This window comes from Apodemus sylvaticus, chromosome 9, assembly GCF_947179515.1.
Source record: "Apodemus sylvaticus chromosome 9, mApoSyl1.1, whole genome shotgun sequence".
Classification (NCBI taxonomy): domain Eukaryota; kingdom Metazoa; phylum Chordata; class Mammalia; order Rodentia; family Muridae; genus Apodemus; species Apodemus sylvaticus.
The window spans coordinates 9,605,472-9,615,597 of NC_067480.1; the positions used below are offsets into that span (position 1 = coordinate 9,605,472).

A 10,126-nucleotide genomic window follows, 5' to 3' on the forward strand; every position below is an offset into this window, starting at 1 on the left:
GAAGTAATTTACTTCAGTCATTTGGATGCATTTTCTGTAGGAAGTAGTCATGTTTGTGTTTCAGAGTTTGAATCTGACCTGTTGCAAATCAGTGTGCATGGAAGACTATTTTTACAGTTTATTGGTTATCTCCAGTATGCTATTTGTGTGCCTGTTTATTTTATAGATGAAGAGGTAGTCAGAGTCATAAAATACATTTTTCAGTTTAACTGTGATTTAATTAATTCCTGTTTGACTGATCACAAGTCACTCTCTTTGCATTCTTGTTCACTATTAGATAAAATGTCATTGCAAGAGTAGATTGGTGATTCCTTTCATTCTAAAATGTGTGGGTGGGTGGGTAAGAATGTTCCTGCGTTCTGTGTGATGTTTGTTGATTTCCAATACTCCTAAATTTTCTCTACATCTCTTGATGTACTTTATTTGTAATTCCGTGGTAGTCAACTGATTGACTATTTTAAGCTAACTTGTACGACTGTTTCTGACTCTGTTATTCAAATGCTGAGAAGATATAGAGGTCAGCAGAAGTTAGTCTTTAGACAAGCCATTTTAGACTCTTGGCTTTACAATGTGATGAGAGCACATCTACACAGTGCACCCCATAGGCAACTAGAATGTGGGTCAGGAACTGCACAGAGATTGGAACTACTTAAAAATGTGGGAATTACCTGCAGAAGAAACCATTGAAGAAATAAAATTGAATTAATTCCCAAGGCAGCAAGATTAGAGAGCAAATGGCCAACGGCATACTTGGGTGCTTTGCTTTGATTTGTTGTTGTTGTTGTTGTTGTTGTTGTTGTTGTTTCGTTTTGTTTTTTAAGACAGACTATCAGTATGTAACTCTAGATAGCCAGGAACCCACTGGAATCCACTGCCTTTGCCTCCTCAAAGCTAGGATAAAGGCATGTACTACCATGTCTGGGTTTCCTAATTTTGAAATAACCTAATTCTAGGGCCAGCAAAAATTTGGAATCTGACTTAAGGATAAAGTAGTTATGAGTTTACACCAGACTCAAACCCGTTTTTCTTGATGGACTTATAGTTCTTCAGCACCAGAAGTCATAAAAATGAACGGTTTGGTGAAAAATAGTTTTCTAGCTATTAATAAATGAAGATGCTCTGATTCTTAGCCAAGGGGAAGAAGAGATTGGGGAAGGCTTGAGAAAATAAAATCTTGTAAAACCCAAAGTAGTTAAGCAGTTCAGCGTGGGCAGGGGTTTGGGAGAGCTCTTATTTAGTGATAATTTTCTTTCTCCTGTTTTCACCTTCGCCCATATTGGAAACTGAAAGAGAGAATACAGGGAAGGGATGGTATGAGTAAAATACTGCCGTAGAGCAAACTTCTGAGTCAGGAGCACACAGGGAAGATTCCCTGCGCTTGTGCAGTGAGGTCACGGTCTGGTAAGCAGTCCGCTGTATACCTCTACATCTGACCCTTAGCTCTCTGTTGCTCTCCCTGGTCTTCAGTCCATATAATTCACATGAAAATATTTCAAGAGTTTTCTGCTTACAAAATTTGTACAGCCTACCAATACAGTAGTATAAAATTATCCTCACTGTAAGATTTCTGAAATCATGCTTGTGGGTCTTGTTTTTTTCAGCCTGTTTGATGGTTTTGCAGACGGACTTGGAGTTGCTGAAGCTATTTCTTATGTGGATCCTCAGTTCCTCACCTACATGGCACTAGAAGAACGCCTAGCCCAGGCTATGGAGGTATCTTTATAACTGATAGCTCCTACTGTGACTGTTTACATATGAATACACATAGGCACAGAAGGCTCTGTTGTCCAGATAGTGCTGACTTCTGCAGTTAGAGTTGCTTCCTCTCATACATCCACACTTTTCCACAGTGGGACCCATTTGTTACCTCTTCTTGCCCCCTTTTTATTTTCTTAAACTAAAACACAAACTTATTTTGAAATGTATTTGTCCAAAATTAAAAACCCAGATATTTTCATTTAGCTCCCCCAACTATACTGTTGAACCTCAACACTGGGATTCTTTTCAAAACAAAAGCAAAACCTGCATGCTTTCATTTATTTGTGTACTAAGCAGCACATCTCTTTTATCAATAGTTGTTTTTATTTCTATTTCTTTTCCAGTACTAGGCCCATGTTTATCTTTAGATAGTAGCTTTTGTTGTAGGTCTTTGCAATATATATTAGACTCATATTAGTATCTCCTGTTTGAGTGAATGCAGAATAAAATAGGAAATATCTTTTAATTTTTCTATAATTGATATTAGAACTTTCTATATAGTCTGAAGTAATAATTGCTTGAGCATCTTTGCAAAGAAAATGTTTTTTTAAAAATCTAATTCAAGCCGGGCGATGGTGGCGCACACCTGTAATCCCAGCACTCTGGGAGGCAGAGGCAGGTGGATTTCTGAGTTCAAGAGGCCAGCCTGGTCTACAGAGTGACTTCCAGGACAGCCACGGCTACACAGAGAAACCCTGTCTCAAAAAAAAAAAAAATTAATTCAAGGTTGTGAAGATGGCTCAATGGGAAAAGGTGCTTTCTACCAAGTCTGGCAAGCAGGATTAAGCCCCAGGAACCCACCACACTGTTGGAGAGAACCCGCTCAGGAGGTCTGTGATATCCATACCCATGCATACACAGAAACACAGTAAAATGCAATTAGAAAAAAAATCAGTGCAGAAAATTGGCTTAAACTAAGTTACAGTTTTCTCATTTATAATTATAGTTACAGATAAATAAAAAATTTTAGCTAACACTTAAACACAAAATTTTACTGGAAATGACATTCCTTAATGAAGGAGGCCTTTTCTCTGTCTGATTACTTTTTGAGTTTATACCTAGAGAAACATATTCAGCAAAAGTTTTATTTTTTTATCTTTATGAATGTATGTGTGTGGAGTGTATGAGTGGTGTGCATGTGAGTATGTGCATGTGAATGTGTGTGTGTATATGAATGTGTACATGTGAGTGTGTACATATAAGTAAGTGTGTGTGTGTGTGTGTGTATGTGTGTGTGTGTGTGTGTTTTATAAGTGTGCATCTGGTGTGCTCCTATGTCCCCACTGCATGGCCATTCTAAGTCAGGCTGTGATCAGATCCATCCGCACTGGTCTGTGCTTTCAGCTGTTTGAGAAGTAGAATTGCTGGAGTGCATAGTAACTTTTTATTTATTTATTTTCATTTAGTTATTTATTTGTATCTTTTGAGAAAGCATTTCTAGTGTGTCATTGGCTGTCCTGGAACTCACTCTGTAGACTGGGCTGACCTTGAACTCCCAGAGATCTGCCTACCTCTGCCTCCCAAGTACTGGGATTAAAGGAGTGCGCCGCAGCAGCACTACTACTACTACTACCACCACCACCTGGCTAAGTAATTCTATTTTTAAATGTTTAAGAAATTGCCATACTATTTTCTGTATTGGCTATAATATTTTTGCATTCATACCAGGAAGGGGCCCTAGTTTTGATAGCCATCTCAGTAATAAAGTATTAAGCTGTATTAATGGAGTGTTGCAGCTTTGTGATCTTATGATGTTATTAGGATATGCTGATAACAATAAACAAACAAACAAACAATTGGCTGGAGAGATGGCTTAGTGGTTAAGGATATGCTGCTAACAAGTAATATACCATGTAGTATTAGTTATCTTGATTGAGAGCAGTTCAGAAAGAAGATTCCACTGTGACTTGGGATTACTGGCATAGGTTTTCTGGAAGAATAGGATGTAAAGAATGTACAGAGAGTTCCAGGCAAAGGAAACAGTACCATTTGCCATAAGAACATGTACTGAAAGCCAGCAGCAGCAGGAGACAAGGCCTGCCTGCCTGTCAGATACAGGGAGAGGATGAGGTATGCAAATGTGCACGCGACCTCTTGCTTTTCCAGCCTTCATTGGATAGTCATTTACAGGGATTTAGCCCCTATAGAAAGGTGACTGGGTAACTGCAATACCTGTTGACTAGTGTGTGTACGTGCTGATTCTGTGCGAGTAGATAAAACCACACGAGTCAGGGTGTTGTTTTCATATTGTAAACAGTAGTCGAACCATGACATTTTATCTCATCAAGTGAGTTTTTCCAAAGTGTTTCTTTTCCTGACATTGTTGATCCCGCATAAGAACTCTGACTATTCATTTTAAAATGTAGTTATAATGAGCAAAGACCTTATTATTAAAAAACAAGATGAAGCTTATTATAGGCTGGGCATTCTGCAGATGTGTATGTACATGCATATGTGTGCACACGTGAGCACAGATAAAGGAGAAGTATTTGACTTAATGATCTTGGTAGTAGTCCTGTTGGAAGGGAGTTAAATGGGCAAAGGACTAACAGGAAAAGAATGTAGAATGTGGTAAATATAAATTGATAAGACATCAATTTATGGTTTCCCATTACTATAAAATTAAAGTGTCTGCTAACAAAGAACTATACTTTTTTCTTTTTCAGACTGCACTGGCACATTTGGAGTCTCTTGCAGTAGATGTTGAGGTGGCTAATCCACCTGCCAGTAAGGAAAGCATTGATGGACTTCCAGAAACTCTTGTTCTAGAAGATCATACCGGTAAGGTCAAAGTTCTCAAGTTTGAGATGGCATGTTGTATATTTTGATGTATTTATTGGAGCACTTAGGAGATGAAGTAATTAAGTAATATATGTAATATAATTATATATATTAGCATATATATTAATATGTGTATTAGTAATATATATAAGTAATATATTATATATTATAAAATACGTATTTTTAAGCCAGAAGCTGATGAACTTTCACCTAGTAGAAAATGTGTAATAAAATCACAAATGTATTTACCAGCTGTCTTTTTAAAAGAGGAATGCTTACAAAATTCCAAATTATTTGGTAGAATCATGCTTGCTAGTTAACTGATCAAACTCTGCCTCTGCCATCAGTCAAGGCTGTCATTGTGATGAACCTTGCTACTGTTGAGCGCTGACTTGACAGATGTGCACTGCTTGTTGTTCCCAGCCATCGGTCAGGAGCAGTGCTGCCCCATCTGCTGCAGTGAGTACATCAAGGATGACATTGCCACAGAGCTGCCCTGCCATCACTTCTTCCATAAGCCGTGTGTCTCCATTTGGCTGCAGAAGGTGGGTCCAGGAGGACTTCTTAAAACTTAATACATAATAGTTTCACAATACTTGATACAAGTAATAATAATAGTGGTGACCTTTATGCCTATAGCCTTTAAGCCTTTAAGACACATAACTAGACAACAGCAGCTATTTAATGTATTTTCATTTATAGCCCTGAAATTGTTTTCAGAAGTATTTCAAAAGACTCTTTTATACCACTCAAGGTGTACTGTGATAATAAAACAGTATTTTGCAAGTGTGCACAGGTGTTGCTGGAAATGTATGAGAGAAATACAATAATCAATCAACTGACCCCTTGTCTAGTTTTTATAGACCTACCTTAGAGACTTTACCAGTAATTTTAAGTGTATTTGAGTTACTTAATAAATAAAGAGTTTCACTGATATAGCCTCACTAACATCAGGAAAGGCCCTAGCCGAGCTGCTTTCCTGACTTTGTCTTGCAGTGTTAGCTCCCTTTTCCCTGGAACAGCTCTGCCCCGCCCTGTCCTGCCCTGCCCCACCCCATCACCCCTGAAATCCAGTGCAGAGATGTTCACTATTCCTTACAGCATTTGTTGTCATTGCCTCCTGTGTTGTGTAAGGTGTACTCACTGGACTTTGTAACTCGCTGAAATCTTTTTTATTATTCCTCTGTCTCCCTTGACTGCTCTGCGCTCTGCCTACAGGACTCATATCCCCACCCACCAGTGAACGCACCTACACTATCCCCAGATGTCGACATTTATGGGATTGGTTTCTGTATTTCTTTTTTTTTCTTTTTTTTATTCGATATATTTTTTATTTACATTTCAAATGATTTCCCCTTTTCTGGACCCCCACTCCCCGAAAGTCCCATCAGCCCCCTTCCCTCCCCCTGTTTTCCCACCCAACCCTTCCCACTTCCCTGTTCTCTTTTTTCCCTATACTGCTTCACCAAGTCTTTCCAGAACAAGGGGCTACTCCTCCGTTCTTCTTGTACCTCATTTAATGTGTGGATTATGTTTTTGGTATTCCAGTTTTCTAGGTTAATATCCACTTATTAGTGAGTGCATACCATGATTCATCTTTTGAGTCTGGGTTACCTCACTTAGTATGATGTTCTCCAGCTCCATCCATTTGCCTAAGAATTTCATGAATTCATTGTTTCTAATGGCTGAATAGTACTCCATTGTGTATATATACCACATTTTTTGCATCCACTCTTCCGTTGAGGGATACCTGGGTTCTTTCCAGCTTCTGGCAATTATAAATAGGGCTGCTATGAACATAGTGGAACATGTATCCTTATTACCTGCTGGGGAATCCTCTGGGTATATGCCCAGGAGTGGTATAGCAGGATCTTCTGGAAGTGAGGTGCCCAGTTTTCTGAGGAATATTTCTTTTTTTCCTCCAAAGGGATTGTATAGGTTTTCTTCTAATACCTAATAGGTTTTTTAAAATACTTTTTTCTGTTCATACTCTAAAAACATTTTATTTATGTGCTCTGCCTCCCCCCATACCCCCAGATCTTATTTTTGTTAGAATTTATTATTGTGATAGCACTAAATTTCTTCATTCTGTTTGGAGACTTGCTCTGAATTAGATTAATGAAACACAAAAATGTCCATGAAATTCAGTGCTCTTATAAGTTGAAGTTGAGTGTTCTACCTGATTACTGTGCGTGCACACACATGAAATGTAAAACAAATCTTTCCATAAAAGATACTTGACTTGCTCGTAGGATAATGGTACTGTGATTTCTGACTGGTTGGTTGGTTTCTCTCCCCCAGTCCGGAACATGCCCTGTGTGCCGCCGTCACTTCCCACCTGCAGTTATTGATGCATCCGCAGCTGCCTCCTCTGAACCTGACCCTGCTGCCTCACCTGCAGATGACAATGCTGAAGAAGCCCCATAAGCCCTCACATGGAAACAGGATCGAAATTCTATCACAGTAAATCTACAAATTCCTTCTAAATCTGATGTGCAAATAATTATATATAAATATATTTAAAATGCTCTATATAGTATATGCCATAGTTTAGAAAGAGAGTATTAACCTTTCTAAACTGAATGTAGGTTTGCAGAACATGCTAAACATTTTCAAGCTGAATGCTGAAGCAATGCATCCATCTTCTTAGTTGAACATGGTGTTCATCGTAACGTCAGTAGTCACCTCTGTGGCATACGTTTCCGTTTTGTCTAAAGTGCTGCCACTAAGATCATAACTAAGCTCTCCTTTCCACATCAGATATGAAGACTGTGATCACAACAGTAGTACAATTTGGTTTCATTGAAAATAAACTGAATTCTAAAGCATGCTTTCTCACTGGTCCCTTTGCTTTTGCTACATCGAAACCTCTTGGTTTATAATAATACTGAGAAGGTTAAGATTAGAGCTTTGCAGAATGCTAAACAAAGACTAAAATTCTGACCAGAACACCAAAAAAAAAAAAAAAAAAAAAATTACATCTTAGATGTAAACCTCCTGAAATGGTCACATGATAAAATATTCAGTGGAACATTGGATGTGTTTAAAGGCTAGTAACGCATGTGAATAATCTGATGTGCTTCATGCTTGGCACAGGTTCATGTTTTGGCCTTTTGAAACACTATCCAAGCCCTTATCCAGTCTGCTTCTACTTGTTAAATACTTGAAGGTCCAGAACACTCTTGGCATATTTGCTTAAGAAGTTGGATGTAGTTAGCTCAAGATAGTTTGGGTTCTTCTTTAGAAGGTCTCAAAATCGCACATGGTCATGTTCGTAACGGCATCATTCAAAATTAGAATTGTATAGCTTGAGGCCTACATGAGTAGGCCAGTCTACACAGACATCGGTGTAATAGATAGCTTACAAATAAGACCTGATGTCAGCACCAGGGAACATCAGCTTAGAAGGCACAGTGCTAGCAAGTGCACATCCACCTGGTCCTCTGCTCATCTAGTGTTGGGAATATTTATATAGCTCCCGAAATGCAGTTTCATTTAATTTGTGTAATATCTCTGAGTATTTATATTCTTTCTTTTTTTTCCAGTCTTAAAAATAAATGAATTTTCACTGTTGGCACATTTGAGGCTTAAATATAAGAAACATAACACTTGCATTCTGATTTTTGCATATATTGTAAATGTGGCTGGTATTTACAGCAAATACTGTGTATCCTTTTATGGGTAAAACAAAAGTGAACATTGCATGCAAGTAATGTGGTGAATTTGTAATTTAGGGGTTTTCTGGGGCTTCTGTGACTTTGGATGCTTAAATTCAGGCCTTAATGTTGCTCTAGCTAGCATGTTTCCTTCTGATGTATATAGTCCACGTTGTATAAACTAATCTTTGCTTGTTTTCTACTCTGTGATCTTTCCATACCGTATTTCATTGATGATCAGTTAGTGTCAGAAGTCATGCCAGATTAACATTAGTTCTTATGTGTATACTGTGGGAGTTTGTGAAGTGTGAGGTGTGTTTGTTTGCTTTCTTTTATGTGCTGCTGATTAGCTATGGCTCTCACTGGTTAAACTAACCCTGCTGCAGGCTGCTGTATAACAAGCCATGTCACCTTTAGTCAGTATTGCGGGACCTTGGTTTTATTCTTCTAGATAGCAGCTGCCCCAAAGAAAATATTTCTTCTTTGCCTATTAAGATTTAGCTATTATCTGCCAGTTGTTAAGGGGTTTGGTTCCAAACTCAACCAGAGAGTTGAACGTCAGAAAGCTGTTGTGCTTTTTGCTCTCCATCTGTTACCGTCCTTCATGGTTGGCTCCTTACTAAGTTACACAGCTGCTGTGATGGAGAAAGCTGAGTGAGACTTGGTTTAATTTTTTTTAAAAGGAAAATGAAGTTTTAGGACTTTCATGGTAACAAACCTGACAAGTTCAGACCCCAATATATTTGATCTTATCTTGGATCCTTTTGAAAAGTTAAGAATATATGAAGGTAAAGTAGAAATAGTAAAAATATTGATAAAATGTCATTTATATTATTTCTCTATTTTATGTTGTTATTTGGCCTATTTTAATTTTTGAACATTTTCTTATTTCTTGTAATATGAATGCTAATATTTAAAGTTCAACTCATGGGGATTTCGTTTGTGTTTCTTAGTTGTTATCTCTAAGCTAACTAACTTTTAAGATTATTTGTGATATGGATTTATATATAAGCTGTTAAATATATATGAGCTGTTAAAACGGAATGCAAGGTTTTCAAAAGCCCAGGTCTAACTGTAATGATTGGTTTATTGTTCTACAATCCCAGCCCGGCATTTTCCGTGTAAATCATAAACAATAAACAGGATATACTCGGTGTTCATTTCTAATATTTAATTGTGTGATCCTATCACTTTTATAACATAATCCTTGAAGGGTTTAGAGTCAGTAACAAGGAACATAACTCTTAAAGAACTCTAGGAGCCACATCGGTCACTTACAGAGGCAGCGGGCGAGCGAGCTAGGGCTGGTGCAGAGGCTCTGACTTAAGAGCTGTTGCCCTTTCCTGCCTGACATTCTCAGCAACCCCACAGTCCTCTGCAGAGCCTGGCTCCTGTGCTGACTCAGACTGTGGAAACTCTCGAAGTTCTGCGATGCCTCATTTAAGTTGGCTGTTTCTAAACCAACTGTGGGACTGATGTCAAATGTTCTCATCAAGAATGATCTTTCATGGTTCACAAAGGGCTCAAAGGCGTATTTCTGAATCAGTTACATAATAGGTTATATCCACATTATTCAATTAAACAAAAGCTAATTTTGTTTAGAAGGGTTAGAATTCTAATTTTCCTAGTAAAACATGCTAGAAAAAGTCTTCGAGTTAAGAATAGCAATGGTGTTCCTATGCCCCTCACAGCAGTTCAAAACTACTTCTGAAGTGGCCTCTTACTTGCCAGCCGTTGGCGCTGCAGCCACCTTGTCCCCTGCAAAGGCAGGGCTTCACTATGCAAACAGCCATTCGGATTCTCTACAGATAGTGTGCATACAAGACAAGGATGAAACGTCCTGTCCACTTTGTTCCCACATCTTCTCACCCTCCCTCAGGCTCCAGTTTTAAATGTTACAGTATATCTGGTCCAGACCAGTCTGAGGCCAG

General features: G+C 38.3%; 1 protein-coding gene across 4 annotated transcripts in view; it reads left to right on the top strand.

Annotated features, from left to right (window-relative positions):
- Pja2 (praja ring finger ubiquitin ligase 2) overlaps nucleotides 1–9,364 on the top strand; it is a 53,204-nt gene extending 43,840 nt beyond the window's left edge. For all 4 annotated transcript variants that reach the window (XM_052192124.1, XM_052192125.1, XM_052192122.1 and 1 more), the window contains 4 exons: nucleotides 1,602–1,713; nucleotides 4,425–4,539; nucleotides 4,963–5,084; nucleotides 6,841–9,364. In XM_052192124.1, the coding sequence (XP_052048084.1) occupies nucleotides 1,602–1,713; nucleotides 4,425–4,539; nucleotides 4,963–5,084; nucleotides 6,841–6,966 (475 nt within the window). In that variant the 3' untranslated portion in view covers nucleotides 6,967–9,364. The remainder of the gene's footprint in view (nucleotides 1–1,601; nucleotides 1,714–4,424; nucleotides 4,540–4,962; nucleotides 5,085–6,840) is intronic.
- The last annotated feature ends 762 nt before the right edge of the window (nucleotides 9,365–10,126 follow it).